Here is a 21735-nt window from a genome sequence, read left to right on the forward strand (position 1 = left end):
CATTTATTTTAAGTTCAAAAGAAACATTCGCTTTAAGCAGCACAGCAAAAATCCTCAGTCTTTTGGTTTGTTGTTTGCAGTTAACACTGAAGAAGTTACTGCTAGTTTAAGTAAGTGGCTGTAAAAGTTCATCCTGAAAAGCTCTTTGTAACAGTGCCTCCACAGTGGCCCATTAAAAATAGTTTTTTGCAACAGATGAGGCTTGTCAATCAGTCGTCGCTCAAACGTGGTCTCTTTGTGACCCGGGAGTCAAGTTAAATTTGTCCCCACACACACATACACACACACTAAACTACTACAAGATGAGAGGTACGGTGCGTGCCAAAATTCATTGGCTTATATTTATAGCTCATCTTTCCAGGTCTCCCATCCAAAGTGTTATCACCTCAAACTTAGCCGTGGTGTCATTACTCAAACTCATCTTGACTGACCTGAAGTAGTCTTGAGAACGTGAACTCGTTCAGTAAAATGGCTGAGGAGATGTTCTACATCAAGGTACATTTATTTTCCTTATTCTTGTAATTAAATACATAGTGTAAGTGCAAATAGTTAAAGAGTCCAGGGTCTAAAGAACTACAGAGTATAGTTGAACATAGTACAAAGTTGGACAGTTATTCAAACAAGCTAAATATCACCAGATACTCCTTGTCTTCATAGTAGTTGTACAACAGTACCTAAAACATGAGCATGTGTATTGTTCCTTATGGTTATACAAAAGCAAAAACCCTACAATTACCACACCTAAGACGCATATTGTTAAATTATCTTGTGCTTGGAAACACCAAAAGAAAATCATTTTTGATATTTATATATATTGACATAGACTGAGAGAAGCCCCGTCTGCTAATTCAGAAACATGAAGCAGTATTTAACACTGGCAGCAGAGCACGTCTGAGGGCATTTAGCTTTTTTGTGCCAAACCATACAGTTTGTGGCAAGCACTGCAAAGCAAAAATGTAGCGTGATTTAAAAACTGCACAAAAGATATCAAATATTTATTTACCCAAGGCTCGACTTCATGCACTTCATAATAAGCAACACAAAAAAAAGTCAGTTTCCTTTTTTTGTTTTCGAGTTGTGTACTTGCCTACCTAGAAACAGGATTATGTACGTGTGACTGTGTGTTAGTGTCAAGACTGCTACAGACAGGGTGAAAGGCTTCTCCAGTGGATGCTTTTTAGAGAACACCAAGATGACATAGCACTACGCCCCACAGATGACGACCAGGCTCTTCAACAGTGAGCGAGCTGCCTGACTCTGAGCTGGACTGGACTGTCAGCTTCACGGTGAGACAGACAGGTCTACTCCTCCTTCCTCTTGGCCCCAGGGATCTTAGCTTGGATCCTGTACAGAGAAAACAGGCCTTCATACCACATGTGCAAGAAGGTATTTTCTCAGGATTATGTTGGTCTCATTCTGACCTCCTGCTTTTGTGCTCTCTCTTTTTATGGCAATCCATCAAACCAACAAGACAAGTGTTACTAAAATTGGCAAACTGATGGTAGTCTGCCCAAAAAACTGCAGACAGACTGCAAACTGATTAACAGATTCAATGAAAACAGGCTCGTCAGTTCAGTTTGGCAAAAAACGTCAAAAACGACAATGCTGATCCACTCTGCAACATGTTAGCATCTGTTTAAACAGACTTTATGGTTCAAACCTCTTAATCTGCTGGCAACTGAGCGGCTCAACTGGAGGACTAAGAGTTAAGTGCCTTGCACAAGGGCACATCAGTGGCTCTGATCAAACAACAGCAAGTGCTGCTCTTTCGTCTGATCACGATGAAGATTAGTGCATTGCTTGACGTCCTCTTGTGCTCAGACTTAATGCCTGAAGTTGCTTTTGTTCATATACTGTAAGTGAACTTTGGACAAGAAAGGCAAACACTCACTTCCCCACCACCGAGTTGACCTGGGTCCGTATTAGTCCCACATACTGATCAATCTGTGCCTGAAAACAGAAGGAAGGTTTTGGATGTAAATACAGGACAGCGAGACCAGGCTTCACTTGACTTCTCATGACACTCTGATTCCTACCTGGTGTTTCTCATAGACCACAGGCATGGTGAACATGGAGACCACAGCTGCAGAGGCATGGAGAGAGAAATGGTTGATGTCAAAGTATTCTGACCTACAGTGGGAATGTGCTCAAACAGGAACACACTTGTATGAGCAGGGCCTCTAACACTTATCTACTGTACACTGGAAAAGTAAACACATACTGTACGCGTTCGACAGTGAAGTAAACACGACCAATAAATTAATGTGGTTTTGGCATAGTGATAAGGAAACACTGTACTTCTCATTAACAACATTATATAGTTCTGATCATCAAGTCTTCTGAAGATGACTAAACTTCTGACACACATACTGAAATGCCACAGAGTATGTGAGTCAACAGCAGTGCTTGGAAGTTTGTTGTAGATAAAACGGAGCGGAGCAAGAATCGGGATGACCTCACCTAGGATGAGCAGTGTCAGGCCGTTGAAGAGAGCCCCCACATAGGTCAGCAGCCACATCAACACAGCAAACTGAAACACACACAGACATGTCTGAGTCTTTGTAGCCTGTGTATCTGACAGTAGATACATGAATTTAATGACTCCAAAAAAGCTGCAGCTGTGGAACACATAAAACAGAATGTGATACCTTTTTGACATATACTCAATGGGAAACAGTACAAAGACAATATATTTATTCAGAGATTTGTGTAAATATATGCTTATTCTGAATTTGATGCAGGCGCAACAAAAGACTGGGAAAGATGTGGAATGCTCCAAAAACTCCTGTTCATCGGTAACAGGTGATAGTATCATCATGTTTCACACCCAGATTTTCTTTGGAAACAGGGTTGTCTCGCCAGATTGTTCTGGAGTCAAGAAGCTCCACCAGAGGCCGAGCTGATCTAAGACTGTTGCTGAAGGCAAAAAAGAGTTTGAGGCAAACCTTCAAGGAGTCGACCAGATCTTGTACGAGGAACAGCCTGCGGAGCTCCTTCATACAGGTGTTGGTGTACAGCAGGATTTTGTCGGCATATTTACTAATCTGGTCCTGGGATAGAGCGATTTCCATCTCCAGGTAGGATCTGGAAACAAACACAGGGTCAGAAACACAGACAAGAGCCCTCAGTCAGTTAAATGCCATCGATCTTTTAAAGGACTAGTGTGTAGGATTTAGTGGCATCGCCTCACCCTCCTCTTCCAAGCCTGTAAGAAAACCTATGGTGGCCACTAAAAACGCAAAAAGCGCTCTCTTGTCTAAGTGTTCGGTTTGGTCATTCTGGGCTTCTGTAGAAACATGGTGGTAGACTCCACAGAGGAGGTCCTGCTCCCTCCGTTGATATAAAGAGCTCATTCTAAGGCGATGAAAACAAAATGATTCTTAAGGTGGATTTACACTAATGAAAACAGAATAATGAATATTCCATTTCTGACAACAGAACCCCCCAAATCCTACACACTGGACCTTTAATGAGCTCCATAAGCCGTCAGGTTCAGCAGTCTTCCGTGTTACTCACTTGAAAGGATGTCCCTCATCGGTCTTCTGCACAGCTTGCAGCACAGACTTGTAGATCCTGAAGCTGATGGTGGCAGAGAGGGCTGCCAGGGCTAAGTAGGCTCCGACGCTGACCACGCTGAACTGGGTCAGGGAGAAGAGGAGCAGAAGCACGCTGCTGAACACGGCTCCCGACTGCTTCACATTCCTCCAGTAGAGCAGGTCAATCGCTGCGGGGAAGGACAGAGGAAGGACAAATAGGGTTAGGACCCGCAACCAGCCTGACCTGACCCCTCACTCTGCGACATGTAGGCCTGGGCATCCGTGACCGTATCCTTTTCAAAGTGGATTAGGCTGCTGCGCGCTACGCACCACACATTTGGGTCAAATATCTGGAAGCTGTTCACAACCTGACGTCCTCAGAGAGCCTCAGCTGTCACGTGATCCAGTTTTAACCCAGCTTCCTAACCTAGCTTTTCATTAGGTTAGAGTGAGCTGTGGGACTGAAGGTGTCTGAGTGACGATTCGTCACTTCAGTTTCTTTACTCCTATATATAGAGCGACCTTTGCAGAAGATAATAGCTGACTCTGGCTAGTCGAGCGATGCCTCGGTCTGTGTTGCCGCACTCCAGACCGGTGGGACGTTGCATATTACATCTGACGTGTACTTATCAGTGACACCTGGTGTGGTCTCACACATATACAAACATACATACAAACAGGGAACCGTATTACAGTGAAGGCACACCTGCTCCAGTTGCTCTCAGAACAGAATTAATGATTGACCTGTCGCTCAATGAAGGCAGTAGCAGAAATAGAAGCACTATCAGCAGTTCACAGATAATGCTGCAATGTGACCTGGCCAGTAAAGGTGCTCTGTGGTCAGTAATGAAGGATGATGATGCTTCAATTTAGTGTCTCATCAGTGCAGTGAAACACCTTGAATCCTCCAAACCGTCCCACTCCCACAGGAACAAACTGTTGAAATATACAGCAACCACCATGCCTGCAGGCACTCGTACATCTTACTGCACCATTTTCCCTCTATTCTAACATTCCCTCACTTCTTTGGGTGGCGGGGCCTGTAATTCAAAGCCACTTGCAAAGATGAGAGAGAAGTGAAAACTGAGGATTAGCCCAGTGTACCATTACAGCTCCAGAGGCCGACATGGTCCTCCGCTGGCAGTCGTCTGTGTCGGCTGGAAACATGGGCCTGTTTCCATGAGAACTGTCAGCTGCTTGTTTCACCTCTGCTAAACCAGCTGCCTCCCCGGCTGCCACCACCACTGTAAGTCTAACAGTACTTCTATGGGTTTACCGTTCATCTGTTGGTAACGACACCTGGAAATCCATCAGGTCTCCTGGGGAAGCCAGCAGAACCGGCACACTCGTGTGAAGTTAGGAAGAGAGAATCGCGGCTGTGGTCTCTTGGGTGTATAAGGCCTACTCTTCCTCTCGGAGCTGCCCGCCAGCCTGCCTGCTCTAATTTTAGCTGTGGAGCTGTGAGCAGCATAGTGATGACGGCCATCTTTACTCTCCACTAAAAGGCATCTGTGGATGCCAAAAAGGCAAGCTAAACCTGGGTGGCAACAGTCTTCGTGACCATGTGAATCTCTGCTCCATGCAGACTATCTGTTCCTGAGCTGTAAAATAATCACATGTATAATCTGTCTTTTATGAGTAACCAATAGCAGCTTACAGTACCTATCAGTGCTCCCACCCACCCGCCCACTATCAAATCAAAGACACTTCTCATTCAGAAACGGTTGGAGGGATCCATGTGCCCTCACTGCTGTACATGCACCACTCCCCACAGCAGCCATTGTTGCTGCTAGCAGTGACAAACAGTCCATGTGGCTACTGATTTGAATGGAGATGCTCACACACACAGACAGGCACAGGTAGCACATACAGAAGCTGTAACAACACACGCAGACACATCATCAGACAGCTCCACCAGAGACAGGTGTTGAGCGGCGACAGTGACTGTGCCTCGTGATGTGCTGCACAGACTGCTCGCAGACTGAGAAGCTTTAGCTAGTGCAGTAGAAGCATGTACTGACCTGCGGCTCCCATGGCTGAACAGGGAAAGAGGCAGCTGCTTTATCCGCGGACAAAAGGAGAGCACTGAAGGGGGAGTCCCCCCCCTGCACAGGAGGGGAGGGGCCACGGCCATACCAGCAAATCAGCATCTGCCTGCGCAGGGGGACTGATGGAGGGAGGGAGGAGGGGAAGGAGGGGGCGTCTATGGGGTGCGGTTGCCAAAGAATCACATTGCAATCCAACAGACACTAACACACAAACTCTCTCTCTCTCTCTCTCTCTCTCTCTCTCTGTGAGCTCTTTTATACTGTGGCTTTTAAGCACAGCTCTGCTGACACGTGACACAGACTGCCAAGCAGCAGCTAAAATAAAAGAAAATCTTTTTTACGTGAGAAGATTGCGTCACGACTTCTGTAGCTGAAGACGATACAACCACCATAACAGTGTGCTACAAAAACCTAGAGACTGTAGCTATGTTCTGCCGCTCCATTAAAATGCTTCAGCGGCAAGGATCTGCTGAGCACCTGCCTGATGCAGTTACCATAGTTACCGTGCTCCATTTTCTCCCCACCACTCACTCGGAGATGGAGCGAGGGAGGAAGGGAGGGGCCCAAAAGAGGAAGAGGGAGGGAGGGGAAAGAGCATCCCTTTGGGAACAGAGAGAGATTCATTTGCTCTGAATCTGGGGAATCAGCAGCACATAATGTGTCTCCACACCCAGACGTCGGAAGACAGCCTCTCCCTTTATTGTGAGGCACAAAAGGACAATGGCAGGTTTAACACGAGGCCAGTCAGTCGTCAAGGAAATGAGAAAAACTGCGTATGAAGGATTTGAAATTATCATCTGATAGCATCACATCACAAGCTCAGATGTTTCCAAATTTGAGTCTGACGTCTGACAGATTCAAGGAATAAAACGGCTCTTTTATGAGGCGTAGCACGTTTACATCAGGTGACAGTTGGGGGGACACTGCAATTGTTTACATTCAGTTGAAACCTGAAGCTGATATTCATATGAAGGCATGCAGGTTGACAGTAGCAAAAAATGGAACTGCATGGGTGAGAGTGTAACATGCAGCATGTTGATTTAAGAGGAAGTGTCAGACTTTTGTTGATATGACTCTGAATCTGATACACTGAGCGGAAACCAGAGCAAATGATTAACACCAGTGACAATCATATGATTCCCCCTCCCCCCTTTTCTGTAGTGAAACTAGTTTAGCCTGACCTCATTAAATCACTAAAGACATCCTTGTGGCCTCAAAGAAGCCATCAGCCAGAGTGAGCAAACATGCAAAGGGACTTGTGCTGCCAACAGTCTCTCACTGCTGAGATCCAGCACTCGAGGTTCAGACGCGGGACTTGGACTTGGGGGTGATAAGTTTAGACTTGGGTGTGACGTGACGATTTTGAACTTCAAATTTATTATCAGACGGAGACAGATATCAATCAGACAGCTTGTCCTGATGCAGCCAGTTAACAAAAACACTGAACTGAAACAGCACTAAAAGAAGTTTGAGCCATCTTTAGTGTATTTCTAAATTCTCGTCAGACCTCTCTACCTCTGAACCTACTGAAGAGACTTTTGCATGCTTTGATATTACTAGAGCACAGACTAAATCATACCATGTCATGTTAAACTGACCTATTCTTCTCTTTCTGATCTATCCCAAAGATTGATTTCTTCTGCCGGCGAACAACCAAATAACGACCTGAAACAACAGCAAATTAAATGTGAGCCTGCACACACCACTAAATATGCAGCATACCACAGCAGAGGGTATGTGTTCTGACTTCTGTTCATGTATCTGTATGAGAAACTAAATGAAATAAGGTAAGACTGATTCTGCAGACGCCATGTTTATGAATCAAAACATCTGTCTGTGTGATGTTGTGACGCATTATGGTATATTAATTAATTGACTGATAAAGGCAGCCACTTGATAAGGAACCACTAACCAAGTGTACACAGTAGTGGTAGTATATATTTGGATGCACACATCAGAAAACCTATTGGCTGTAGTGAGTCATCTTGAATCATGTAAGTGTTTATGTTGATTTAATCATGCATGCATGACTCAATTTCGGATATGTCTGCATCATTGTTTGGTAATTCTCGAGCAGCTTGGTGGCACTGAGTCAGTGCTGTGCCTGGCCAGCAACAATGACTACACATAAAAATGTCTACAGCATCAAGGTGATGTGCAAACATTCAACTGCACAAAGTAAATCTGCTCAGTTTCATCCTGTGCTAGCTGTATCAGCTGAATTTGATGTGTTCCTCGTGTTGTGGACAGATCAGATAGACTATTGTGTTACACTTTCATTTTGGCCAAATGAAATGAATAATGACAAATAGGAGTTTCGTCATCAAAAAGCTGCACGTCCACAGACGGGAGCTGTTGTGGTCTCTGCTGGGAGAAAATAAGTAAATCTTTCTATTGCATTTTCACAGCCAAACCTAAAAAGATGGCAGATAATAAACGACAAGCAGCGTGGAGGAAGGGACGCCATTTTCTCTCTCAGCCCCTTCTACGAGCCGTCCATGCTATGGAAACAGACAGACGGAGGATGCTCTTCTCCGGCCCAGTCGCTGCAAGGTGCCATGGCAGCCGAAGAGATAGGGCTGATGTAATCAGGATGGGTGTGCCCTGGTTACCATGGAGACAGTCTGACAGTGCCGTTCAGATGCTCGGACTGCCTTGTTACACAAAAACAGAGTATACGCCACATAAAACCAGCTCCCCTGCACAGTAGCAAAATGGGGAGGGTGATAACAATGACACGCCTTAGTCCACAGCACAGCACTGGCATCCATATTAACATGCACCCAAAACAGATGGCTCCCAGCATGCTGGTCTGTATACACGTATTTTCCATAACACCCATAAGCGTCTCCACCCCCCTCTCCTCTCCTTTGTTTTTTTTTTTTTTTCAGACGCACACACACGCAGCAGAAAGGATCTGTCGTCAGGGCGTGTCCGTGTGAAAGAAGGCACAGGTAAACACTGCTGTTTGTTTCCCCAACATTTGACAAATGCAGCTAGATAACAAATGTACACATGCAAAGCACACATACACACACTCTAGGATACACACCAATAGTGTGGTGAATATTTAACCTACATGCAGAGATAACAGTGCATCCCTCACAGCCACAAATGACAGACAAACTGATGAGTAAATGACGGTAAACACATCAGTACCCTGGCCCTTCCAGCTGCTCCAGGAGCTCTCCTTCTTGGTCACGTCTGCAGTGGCCTGCATGCTGGTGATCAGTTATGTCCCTGTTCTCTTTCTCTCCTTCTCTTTATCGTCTCCGTTTTCTTCTTTGTCTCCCTCTTCGGCAGCACCGACTCACTCAATCATCCCAGAAAGGCATGAATGGTCGAAAAGGATGCGGCGACGACAGAGAGGGAGGAAGGGAGGGAGGAAAGGCTTCCAAGGTGCTGCCGGCTCGCGGAGCACACAGACTGATGCTGTGGAGTGGCGCTGGCTCGAACAGAAGGAGCAGGGAAATTGCGTATGTGTCTGTGTGCTGGCGGAGGGGGGGTGCAGGGGGGGTTAAATTGTAAACACCATACCACAGTTGCTGCAGCAGCAAACCATCCATGCAATGATTAAGAGCCTAAGGGGGGTGAGAGGGTGGGTGGTGATTGTTGGAGGCTCAGCTTTTTTCTTGAAAGGGAAGGTACGCAAGCTTTCACAATAAAAGCCTTAACAGAGCCTCAGAACACACTGGAAAGGGGGGGGGGGGGGTACAAGTAGTGGGAGGGTTATCCCACATGCACTGTGATGAGACACCAAAACACTGTTGTGTACTTTCTGGCATGCTGCTCTGGCTGTCCTTGTAGATAGAGGTTTTTAGTACATGCTACAAATTCTGTGCAACCTAAATGCAGAGCAGCAGTTATTTTGATGTCTGTTGCCATGTTGCACACCAAACAGGGTGCATAGCAGGAAAATATGGCAAACATCCAGATCTGTTATTCTTCATTTGCACACAACAATATTTAATGTTGTAGCCAGAGATTCAAATAGCTGTTTCCACTATGACTCACTGATGACTGTAGAGGCAAAGTGCTTGTACCTTAATAATTCATAACGGGAGACACTGAACATTACAGCACAATGTTCCCTGTTTAGTACCCTCAGGATGTGTTTGTGCTTTACGATTTCCTCCCTAGAATAGCAAGATTTCCTCCCTAGCAACACTTAAAAGCAGATGTACAAGAGAAGCAGCACTGTCACTGTGGGGCCAGCACTGAGCAGACAACAATTCCCTTGTAGTTTAGGGCCAACATCATTTTTCAGTCCCATCAAAGCCATTAGTCCCCTTGGTGGGCCCCCCCCTGCAGACAGCCACACCTCACTCCTTCTGCTCACCATATCCCTGATAGGCTTCAATGCCAACACCAACCAAGAGGAGAGGAAAAAAAAACAGACTTCTCTGAACCAGACTGAACATGCGCCCCATCACTGTTGCCATAGCAACTGACGTGGAAGTGCACCGATGAGTGAAAACAATTCAGTATCTGCTGCTGGTCTTCAACACAGCAGTAATGACAAAGGGGCACAGCGCCCTCTAGCGGTGGAGGAAAAAAACCATGTGACCTGCTTTTTCGCATTTCCAGAACCTTCTTACAGTCTGAGTAAACAAAACAAGGGCAGCCTCTTCTATTTGTCACACCAACTCGTAATGTTACACATCTCACATTTGTAACTATTTACCTGACTCCATTGTCGCATCCTGTCGGATCACAGTGCATCAGCAGCTGTCAGATTCAGGAAGCCCATGCACCTCTTTGGATGCCGCAGAAGAGCCAAAACTAAACAACATTCATTTCAATGAGATTTTCTTCTCTGTAATTGTGTGAAATCCAAGAGGAAGCCTTTGAAGCCCCTAAGTAGGAGTGTGCCCCAGTTTTTCATAATGGCATTATGTAAACCCACTGTTTACAAGGGCAAAGAGAACAGCCAATAGAAGTCAAAATATCAACATCAAATGTGCAGCTTAGACAGCATTAACTCCTGCTGACTGCAACTGCCATGTCTGACATCTAATCACAGGACGCTTCAGAGGGGTGTAAGGAGCCAGATGCCATCAAGAAACAGAAAATGTTTTCAACTTTTTTCAACATGTGCAATTATATGATTTGTGTTGTTTCCAGTGACAGCACAGAGCAGTGTTTCCAGGTTATGCGGTGTAGCTGTTGAGTTTCAGTCGTCATGCGTTGCCATAAATGTGAATCGATTCATTCCCACTCTGCTTTTTTCCTCAAATGTACCACCAGGGGGAAGCAGACCTCAGGAAAGTGCAACACAAGCTATTCCCACCCACCCCTTGCACAGTCACACACGCTCAGCAGAGGAACAACCCCTTTTTCTCGGCAATCCTGTTTACTTCTCTGGCCTTGACAACATGCAGGGAGCTACCAGGAGGTAAACAAACACAAGTACTGCATAAGTGATATGATTAGAAATATGCTGTTGATTTTCAAATAGTTTATATCTCTTAACATGATCAGAAGGGTTTTGAACAAAAACGCACATGCGATAGCTCTTTCATTCAGGCACGAATAGACATCAACACACGCAACACTACTTGTTCCACAAGCTGACAGCACTATTTCTGGAAAGCCAGTTCTCAACATAGTGACTTATAAGCCAAGGTGAAACCGCTGCAACAATGAAAAGATTACAGACACGTTTTGTGAAATCCAATTACTTCCACAGAGAGGCAGTAACGGTATACATTCTCACATTTTTGTGATGGAGTGAAATATGTTTGTTAGAAAAACAACCAATTCTGGATAAAAGAGAAAATCAACATTTTGTAGACTGACCTTTTTGTTTATTAAAGCCAGGGAAGATCGAGGCAGCAGGTTTTCCTAGGTCTCCTTTGCCTTCACTAGTGTGCTTGTGCATGTCGTCCTGGTGGGGCTTCTCTGATCGCACCTCTGGGGGCACGGCAGCAGTGGGGGGCTTGGGCTTGGCGGGGCGATCCTCCTCTGTTTTCACTGGGGTCTTCACCTTTTCTGTGATTAGGGGCTCAGCAGGCACCACCTCAGCCGTGCTGCGGGGAGGGACTGCGCTGGGAACCAGGGGAGAGGGAGGGCTGACTCCCTGTTTGGGGCCACCGAAGCCCTGCTCTCTCTTTGGGCTCTCTTCTGAGGCAGACTCAATGAAGAGATCGCTGTCGAGCTCTGCCTCCCTCTCCTCCCTCAGAATGCTGTAGGCTGTGGGTGGAGCGTGGTTACCAGCCAGGCCAAAACCACCCTTGGCGACTGGGGGATTGTCAAAGGGGTTGTTAGGCTGGCTGAAAGTGCCCTTGCTTTTAGGCGAGTGGTCAAATGGGTTGCTACCGGCCTTTGGAGGCTCCTCAGACACCAGCTCGATCTCTGAGTCTCCAGACTCTGCGCTGCTGCCGTCGTTCTCCCTGCTGCCGGCCTTTGTGCTTGGAGTGCTTTTGGAAGTAGCAGGCTTCACTGCGTCAGCCTTGAACATGTCATGGGAAGTGAATTCTTTTTCTGCTCACAGAGAAATGCAGAGAAAAGTGGACATCAGAGTCTTCATTCACATTACAAATCCAAAGCTAGAGCTAGACCATGTTGACTTTATAAGCAATAAAACACATCTTTGCTCTATTTAGTACACTCAGGTGTTTCTTGTTACAACCTTACTTGTCTGGTGTGACCAGTAGCTTCCAGTGCTAATATTAGCTAATGTTAACATACATTAGATAGTTAGCTTGTTGACTTTATGACTCTTAGTTATTTTTGCTACAAATAGTTACTTAATGACCACTTAGTGGCCTTAAACGTACTCCATTGTGATACACTGACATTCCAATATGAAATCACACATGCCATGATGCAAGATTTTATCACCCACTCTTATATCTGACCATGTGACAGGTGTTTGTGTGTGCTGCACCTACGTGTTGGTGAAGCATTGGGAGTGGAAGCAGGGCTGTCATCCTCTGGCTCTGATAGCGTCACGGTGGGAACCCCCTGTAAGCCCACACTGAGGACGTTTTCACGCTCGGACACGCTGACTGGAGGGGGCTGGTGCTGTGGCTCAGTCTTGGCAGATGGAGGCTGGGACTCGGTCAAAGTGATCTTCACTGGGCTGGCCGTCTGCGGGGTGCCACCGAGGTTTCGGTAAGAGCGGTAGTCTGACAGTTCTTCATCAGATGGCTCCTCCACGTAAGGGAAAGAATGGGAGCCCAGTGCTGGACCTAGGTTTTCCTCCTCCTCTTCCTCCTCTTCATCTCTTCCAGGGTGTTTATCTATGTAGCTGCCCAATGAGTCACGACCAGCTGAGCCAGTGTCCACCAGGCTGTGCAGAGCCCCCTGCTGTTGGTCATGGCGCTCATCCCCGTGGCTGATGTCCATGTAGTTGTAGGATTCTGTCTTATCTGAGCCGAACAGAGATTTTGGTGTGTCATCAGCCAGGTTAGAAGTCATCTTGGTGTTGGAGCTGAAGCTATAGGTGTCACTGGAGAAGTCATCCAGGGCAGAGGAGCCAGAGGAGGGCTTGGATGGTTTCAGGTCGTCGGATAGGTAGGAGGCTTCTCGACCCGATGTGAAGCTCTGATTTGACAGCAGGGAAGTGTAGACATCACCATCATCATTCATAGGCTTCCTAAACAGGCCAGACATGGGGTCATCTACAGAGGATGCCAGGAAGAGAGAGAAGCGAAACTCAGTGAGGTGACACACACCAAAAAAAAAAAAAAACAGGGTAAGGAAGAATGACAGCACTCTCTGTGTCACACGATCATGAGCTGTCTGATTAATGAAAACAGCCAGTTAAACAAGGCTATGCTTCAGCTGGCGGGGAGAGGAGCTGTGGCACTGTGAGAGCAGCACAGTCAGACCGGGTGCTCGGCTGTGAAGATCAGTGAGGCAGCAGTAACAGAGGGTACTTGTACCCGGTGTGGGACAAAGGGGGATTGTTCAGACCCCAAAAACCCACAGTGCCACAACCAGAGACTGTTCTAAATCATGCAGGCAAAGGGCTTTCTCTAGTCACATCTCTGCTCTGTAATCACTAATCCGGCTTCTCCCCTGACAAATCAGTGTCACGAAAACGAACGCACACACAGAAAATATGAACAATGTGCTGTATGTGCAAGCTAGCATCTCCAAAAATGTAAATCACTTACGCTACTCCAGGCTAGGGTGACAAACTGTTCAAGGATACATGCATAAAATGAATATTCCCAACACTCCACACTCACTGCATCCTGGTACTCAGCACAACAATAACACAACTGTAGTGTTAACTGTGTTTTCAACCGCTGATGTGAATTGAAAACCAACAGACAGTGTGTGTGTGTGTGTGTGTGTGTGTGTGTGTGTGTGTGTGTGTGTGTGTTAGCTGTGACTTTGTGTGTGCTCTGCTGTAAACTATCACTCAACATCTCACTGAATAATTTGTAACAGCGCTGCGGGGAAACGTGATGGATGCTCATATTACATATGACTTGCAAAACAGGATGAGACGCACTTGATAGGGATGTTATTTTAAAATCGCCATGTCAGAAGTCAAGGTCAAGTATCCAGATTCGTTGACTTTATGTCCAAATTCCAGTCTTCCAGTCAGGCAACTCGGCCAACAAACACACACTGCGTCCTGTTCATACACGCCTGCACAAGCATAAACACAGGACCAACACACACAATACATCGCCACACATCTGACGCTAATGTTTTTGTTGTGCTGTGTACAAGTCAGAGTTTCTACTTCCACAATCTGAGCTCCTCCTCCTGCCGCTCTGTAGCCCTGCTTCTCCCACGGCAGCGGTGGTACTATAAATAGGCCGAGTCCAGCTGCTGGGCTGGATGAGGGGGGAAGATTTAAAATAGCAGCCTTAGGGTTAGCTCTTGAGGATGCAGGCTTACTGACAGAAGACCCAACAGGTCAGGACGTCACATCCCTCCCTTTTCCTCTAAAATGCTGCACCACCCTTCCCTTCTGCTGTCCTTCCTACTGTACTGCTGCTCCCTCAGTCATTAACAATACATCATACCGCAGCACAATGGCATAAACACCACACACCCATGCAGGGACATGGGGGGAGGGGTGGTGTGACATAGAGGAAAAGCAAAGCAGGCCTAGAAACTCTTGACCTTTACATTATTGTGTATCTGATAGACTCAAACGTCTTGTAGAGCAACATCTGAACTGCTTATAGAGGCAGACATAGATGTGCACAGCTGTTGAGCCAAGTTCGGCTCAGTGACATGAACGCCCTTGATGTGCCGCTAAAGCGAACCGATGTATAATCCTCTTAGTATACTACCATTGTATGGGTCCCATCAGCCATCACCCTGGCAACACTATCATAATCTGACACTCACTGATTCACTGTACTACTGTGCAGATGTGGGAAGCACTCAAAGCCACTACAAACTGTGAAGAGAGGTGATCTCTGGTGCTATGAACTGCCAGTAATCCTGTTGACTGTAGGCAACACACTCCCCCCTCCTCTCTATCAACAGCTTCTACGTAACAACATAGATAAACTCACCAGCAGTTGCATAAGGCATCTGCAACAATAAAGAGGCCGGATGCTTTAACGGTCTCTAACCGAGCAGCTACTTGATTTGGGTTGATGTGTTAAGATGAGATTGAGGGCATTTTGAATGTGCTGATATGGTGTAGCACCCAGACCCTGGGAAGAACCCCCACAAGGCCGAAACAAATGCTTTGCTGTGCTCAGATGGGATTGGACATGACAACAGAGGAATTCTCAGCTCACACTGTAGCCGCACAACAGCATCATGCCACTGAAAGGATGGTGCAGTTAAATAAATAAGTCCCGGTGGATGTGCTGTGAAGGGGCAGTCCTTTTGTTGTCCTCCGTGCAGCCAGTGCAGCTCCGAAACTAATGCAGCCTGACAATCTGTGCTACGCCAAGGCATGGGCTCCTAATTATCAGGCTACAGACAAAAGCATGTGAGCACAGACAATATCAAAAGAGCTCGAGTTGCAAAATGAATATATTACCATTTTGAAATTAAGGGTTTACTGAGCTGCTTGTGGGACTTGGTGCACAGCAGGGTTTACTCCCTGGAAGACACTTACTGATCCACTGCAGTTACTCAAAGTGGGATAAAGGGGAGGTGCTGCTAGTTTCAAAGACCATTACGACAACAAGCTGCACTGACTTTCAAAAGAACAACCTCTGTCAGTCAGTGCTGTCTGAGCACACTTCGTCATGAATCCCAGCAGTAATTCAGATGTTCTTTTAAACATCTGCTTATGTACTGCACTGTCATGATTCCATCACGCCATCCGTGATCCTCTCGACTGTGGTGTTGTCTTTCGAGAGTTCTCTTTCACCGCGTGACTTTGTGGAAACCAATCCATCAAGACGTATCGAGACTGTGCTCTCCTTTCAAAGCCACCTGCGTCTTTGATGTTAAATAGTATGATGCAGCTTTATCATTTTAGGTATAAACTGTCCTGTTTACTGGGAACTGTGCAATACTTTGTTTAGAAGATTAAAAACTGAAATTGATGTTGTGATGATGTTGCACAAAGACTGACTTGACACAACTACACTAATGATCTGGGGGAAGGCTGGGAAGAGAGAAAATTACCCTTTATCAGCATAAACCTTCACATAAATATGTTATTTGAAAGTGTATAGAAGTTTGATTTTTGTTGTTGGATAAGCACAGATGTCTTTTAATCACATGTGGGAAGAGTGAAATGTTTGGCATGAAGCAGGAATAAAAACTACCTCACTACACAGTAACTTCCCAGTGTTATGCTATTTTTGTGCTGTTGCACTACAACATTAAATTTGCTGTATTTGCAGCTACCTCACACCTGAACAGCAGCAACATCGCTACATAAGACAAGCACCTGTTTTTATGATGAAACGAATCCACAAGTTCACGTGAACAATCAAGGCTGCACAAAATTATGGTGATTTTTTTCCCCACTGCACAATCATATATGATAATATATGCTAATCATATTCTAACTAATCAAAATGATGCTACCAATAACACTATTTTCATAAAGAACTTTCAGTATCTGCCTTTTATTATTCACATGGATGGCGACTGAATCACAGGCATTCACACGATATCTTTATTAAGTCCCTTATTCACCGTATTTGTCACAGTTTAACTGAAGAACCGCTCCAACTCTTAATGGGCTCTGGCTTTAAGAGCTTTGGTTACAATAAATTTTATGTCCATATAATGCATTGATTACATTATCCTCAGCTGAACAAATACGCAAAGGCTCGTCACTAACTATCCTACTTTAATGTCGGTAAAGAGGATGAAAATGGAGAGCACAAAGCCATCACATACTGAGGTACAACAAAACTACCAGCAGAGGTCGATTGGGGAACAGCTGTGCTGAGTGATTCAACTGCTCTGAGCTGCATTGATCCACGACAACGAGGACATACAATTACCGTAAGAAACGTCAGTGTATCCACCATTCGTTAAAAAAAAAAAATCACTCGAGACCACACAGGACAAATGTTGTTGTCCCAGCAGCCTTTGTCAAAGATAAATCAATGTAGAGCCAGTTTCGATAAAAGCTAATCGGTTCCCATTCAGATGCTTAGGCTGTGGTACGTACAGTACCTGTCTTCTACTGTATTGATCGCACTTTTCTTGCTTGGATAGAGCTTTATGGATGAATGGAGAGGATGTGGGAGGATCCAGACCAAGTGTCTGCAAGCTGTCTGCTTTGGGTCAAAGCTTTCAATTTAGGGTGACTTTGGACCGGCATTTCACTTTTATTGTACCGACAGAAGTTTGGCATGAGTACAGACGCAGGCAGGAATGCGTCGGCTACAATAACCTACACAAAAGACTTAGATGGACTGCGCTGTTTTTAAGTGTCTCTGCTGATAGTAGCTCTAATCCCATGAGCAGTGTTGCAATACCCTGCTCAGGGATTACTCTGTGCCCACAGGCTAGCGAGCTGGACTGAGGCAGTGAGATCGAAAACATAGCATCATATTTCACATGCTGGCTTTTAATTGTTTTCAGGGTAAACACAGGGGACCAAAGGACATGAGAAATTCTGATTTATAGATATGACGACAGCAGTAATGCTTTGTTATTGTCCCCTGCAGTGGAGCTTTTTGGGCTCGGCCTGTCACGCTTTTATCTGTCCTTTTATCCCTCAGCATTAGCTAATTAGTCCTGGAGACAGATGAAGATGAATGAGATTGGAAACCTGGCAGGTAACACACAGGACAAGCACTTAGGGCCAAATCATTCTGCAGAGCAGACACGTTAGTTTGTATCATACACATTTTAAGCCTTATTTAATTATGTATGATGCTGGACAACACATTTTTAACCACAGTGGCTAATAGTAGCACATGCAGACACCTGCTCTGCTGACCACTGACATCTGGAAGCTACTGAATTAAAGGTGAAGGAAAAGACAGTTCTTTGTATTCCCAGCTTTTCCCCGACAGTCGGCCCATTTGAACTCGACCATGTCACAGCCTCACCTCTCTTGCCATTAAGCTGCTCCCCCCCTCATCCTCCTCCGCCCCTGTATTATCTTGCATCTTTATCATCTACTCTGAAAAGACCTAGCACTGCTCGGCCCCCTGGGAACGGTAGCAGAGCTCTCACCAGCTAAAGGCACAAATGCACTGCGCTGGCTTATGCAGTCCAGCGGAGTCCACTAAGTGCTTTCACTACCCGAAAGGTATGGAAAGGACCCAGACAGACAGACATATGCTGTCTCATCCTTGTCGCTGCTGATATGCTGAAAAGGAGAAACCCTGAGTCTAATCCACCTATCAGGGCCTGGATTGTTTCTCATGACTGATGCACTTTGTCAGGACATGTTAAAGTGACCCATTATAATGCACTGCAAGGAGTTACAAAGAGCTTGATGGAAAAAGGAGGAGGTGTCACTCTTTGTGTCCAGTATGCACGCCATGTGCTAAAAAGAAACTCCACTGTGGGATTATCACAGAAGACCTGGTCAGGATGCAGCAATATCTCCCACAACTTTATTTCTCATGACTCTTTGAAACCCTGACGGGATGGGAAACTTTTGAGGATAAAAGAGGCTGTGCTGCACTGTACTGCCTGTGATCCAAGCCTAAAGTCCTGTCCAGTGGTAATTTAATACAGCTGAAATCAGCATTATCGGCGTCCTGTGGGTAGATCACCGTTGTGAACAAGATTTAGGACAGGCATGGATCAATTACCTCGCCAAGCAATTCTAGACATCTTGAAGAGATACTATTTCACAGTTTGTGCTCTCCACAGGGGGAACTTCTTTTCTGGCCTCAGTAAGGAAAAACGTATAAGTTTCCAAAACTTGAACTCATATCACAAAATAATTATGACGATCCACCAGCAAAGGAGAGATGTAACGTGTGGAAAAGAAGGGCTTGGGAGTGAATGTCCTTGACAAAGATCAGAACAGACTATAACATGTCTGGTCAAGAGGAAACTGTCCACTCGGCCCTGCTGGATGTGATGAGATGTGCACTGTTCCCACAAAGAACAGAGGTGACAGAGTGGATTACTTCACTGGTGTGGACACAGCTCAGCTGGAGCCAGAGCAATAAGAGACAGCCATTCTTTCCTCTTTCAGGAATGAAAACATAATCTGTGTGTGTGTGTGTGTGTGTGTGTGTGTGTGTGTGTGTGTGTGTGTGTGTGTGTGTGTGTGTGTGTGTGTGCGCGCACCTCACACAAGACTTAAGTTTGAGGTCGTCTGGCACACTGATATGAAAGCAGAGCACATCCTTTGTTTTGTTTTTTGTGGAAGGTGAGGCCAAACATAGACTCACCAGTTCAACATTTCACAGATATTTTTTATGCTCAGTCTGCTTCGAGGGGATCATTTTTAGCTTTTGTAAGTTATATAAATTTTGCAGTGCCTTTTTTTTCCAAAGCAACACTTTTAGCTCTGACGGGCTTCTTTCTTGCCAAATTCTGAGCCTCAGAGGATTTAAGTCCAATTTACACATTCAATAATGCTCCTGCATTTAATGGATATACGAAAAAGACACATCTTTATTTTCTTTTTCTTGTTTTGGACCAGCAGCGAAATGAGAAAAGCATGAGCAGCAAAGAGAGGAAACTAGGCTTTTTTTTTTTTTTTTTTTTTTTTTTAAACATCATCTCATGAATTTTTCAGTGAATTCGTGAATGAAAGTGCAGGGCTCTAGTTTTGCTCGCCCAGCGAATAGTGAGCCCTGTTCCTTCAGGATTAAAAATAGCATGAGCCGAGCTGTGCTGAGGAGAGTGACGGACTTGGAACTGAGGTCTGCATGATGTTCCCACAAAAACACTGCCTCCAGAATCCAATAATATGATTATATCATCAACATGAATGTAGCAGCCCTGTCATCATGCAGGCTACTTGTTACAGCAGGACTAGTAAAATCTTTTGGTTAAATCTCCTTCTGTTGATAAACTGCTTGATTTAATTATTTTTTACCCAGTCACTGCCTCTGGAAGCTAAGGGGCCTGTGATCTGTTAATCATCCCTCTACCTCACCATATCCAGAATGCAGGTATTTTACTGTAAATGTAAGCCTACATGTGGGAGCTGGTGCAGCAGTTTTGCCTGTGAACGCTCATAAGCCATTCAAAGTTCAACAGGCTATTTGTTAATGCACGCTGCATCCCATCTGAATCCTGCCAGCAGACTCGGTGCTCATCAACCAAAGAACTGTGTCGACTGATGGGGGAAACAATAGGTCATATCTGATGTTTCATAACCACCAAAAGCTAAAGCTCTAACCAAGTCTGACTGGATTTAAATTTGTCGGGCATCATTCGCTGCAGCATCACTATTGTGACAGCTGATTTACTCTCATCCTGTGGAAGTTACTCGCTAGCATCTTTGTTTCTGTGTTTTCAAACCCTTAAGTTTTAACTCAGCTGACAGACAGGCCGTCTGCCGTGATGCTAGGTCCGGAACAGACGGGCTCGGCTGCGTCTCCCCCGCTGTATTTCCACCTAAACACCGCTGTGGGTTTGTTAATGCCTGGTAAAATGAAAGCTAGCGTGGCGGAAACACCATAAACTGGTAAAACGCGAGAGTTAATTGCGATAACTGCCCGCTTTACCTGTAGATGCAGTTTCCATAGCAACGGGAGGCCTTTTCCCGTCGTCCTGGAAAGGATGAAATTGTTGATCCAGGTCGCTCGCCACCTCGCCGCCTCTCGGCTTCAATTCTTCGCGTAACTCGCCGAACCGGGTCGGCGTGTTCCCAAACAGGCCGTTTCTCTCATAGTCATCCCCAAACCACCTCCCTTCCGAGCCTAGCTCCTCACCGGGCTGAGCAGACATGCTTTTTCCTGTTATCGGACACAAAATATACTAGTGGCAACTAGACTTCTTCCTCGCCTTCTTCTTCTTCTTTACCGTATACCGGGACTGGACTGTTGGTGAGCGGCGGTTACCCTTTTTTGCGCTAGAGTGGGTGACGGAGTCAGTCCAGCAGCGATGCGGGTCCTGGCTGGCGTCTGTCAACTCGAGCCTGGGATTTGTAGATGCCACAGATGAGGCGGTGCGGTCGGTCGGGGAGCAGGAGGAAAGGAGCGAGGGTGATTGTTTTAGTTCACTGCTCCGACGGTGACGTCATGGTGTCCGCGAGGCACAGGGCTGGCACTTCACTTGGGGCAGAGTCAAATATGAAAGGCGTTTTCTGGGCTCAAAAGGAAGTCAACTGTTTGAGACTGGCGGAGTGAGTGACAGCAAAATGATGCTTGGTGTGGTGAAGGAGGCCACAGTGACTCAGATAAACTCAGTGTATGACCCAGAGAGAGCAGGATAAAGGAAGCGAAATTCCCGCGTCACTGATACGAACTGAAGACGTTAAAATAGCAAGAATTTCAAGCATAATGTTTTATAAAACCGTACCCTTCAAATAAAGCAAAATGTTATGTTTTTATGAAAAATTATCTTGCAGTGTGGCGCCCTCACGTGGTAACTCAAAAAATGATCAGGACCGCAAAAGTTTCAACATGGCTCCTTAGCAACCAGACGCTCCTGCCTGGAAACACACTGATGCCAAACATTGCTGAACTCATACGGGCCACGGAGTTTGTGTTTGAGCACAAGTCCGCCGGTGTTATTTAGTTCGTCGTAGAAAATAGTTAATTTTTATGCGAGATTTGACTAGACATGTTGATTTATTTTAATACTGACATTTTTGGCACCGAGCG

At 45.7% G+C, this 21735-nt stretch overlaps 1 protein-coding gene across 3 annotated transcripts; it reads right to left on the reverse strand.

The window, feature by feature from the left end:
- Window positions 1-483: 483 nt before the first annotated feature.
- On the reverse strand, window positions 484-21309 carry rtn1a (reticulon 1a). 3 transcript variants are annotated; one of them, XM_070979921.1, is made up of 9 exons: window positions 20635-21309; window positions 12478-13209; window positions 11384-12067; window positions 3517-3724; window positions 2946-3084; window positions 2461-2530; window positions 2037-2083; window positions 1892-1950; window positions 484-1344 (listed from the first exon to the last, which is right to left on the reverse strand). In XM_070979921.1, the coding sequence occupies exons 1-9, from the start codon at window positions 20855-20857 to the stop codon at window positions 1302-1304; spliced, it is 2205 nt and encodes a 734-aa protein (XP_070836022.1). In that variant the 5' UTR covers window positions 20858-21309; the 3' UTR covers window positions 484-1301. The 3 variants fall into 3 exon arrangements, with proteins under 3 accessions (XP_070836022.1, XP_070836023.1, XP_070836024.1); XM_070979922.1 differs by lacking the exons at window positions 11384-12067; window positions 12478-13209; window positions 20635-21309 and adding an exon at window positions 8744-9227; XM_070979923.1 differs by lacking the exons at window positions 11384-12067; window positions 12478-13209; window positions 20635-21309 and adding an exon at window positions 5558-5826.
- Between the last annotated feature and the right edge of the window lie 426 nt (window positions 21310-21735).

This window comes from Chaetodon trifascialis, chromosome 14 (assembly GCF_039877785.1).
Source record: "Chaetodon trifascialis isolate fChaTrf1 chromosome 14, fChaTrf1.hap1, whole genome shotgun sequence".
Lineage (NCBI taxonomy): Eukaryota > Metazoa > Chordata > Actinopteri > Chaetodontiformes > Chaetodontidae > Chaetodon > Chaetodon trifascialis.

Excerpts from the sequence above, each read along its gene's own strand:
- rtn1a (XM_070979921.1), bottom strand. The coding sequence starts at position 20,857 with ATGTCTGCTCAGCCCGGTGAGGAGCTAGGCTCGGAAGGGAGGTGGTTT. Across the intron at positions 3,085-3,516 it reads GATGAGGGACATCCTTTCAA|ATCCTACCTGGAGATGGAAA; the intron begins GTGAGTAACACG and ends GTTTGTTTCCAG. Across the intron at positions 1,951-2,036 it reads TGGTCTATGAGAAACACCAG|GCACAGATTGATCAGTATGT; the intron begins GTAGGAATCAGA and ends TTCTGTTTTCAG.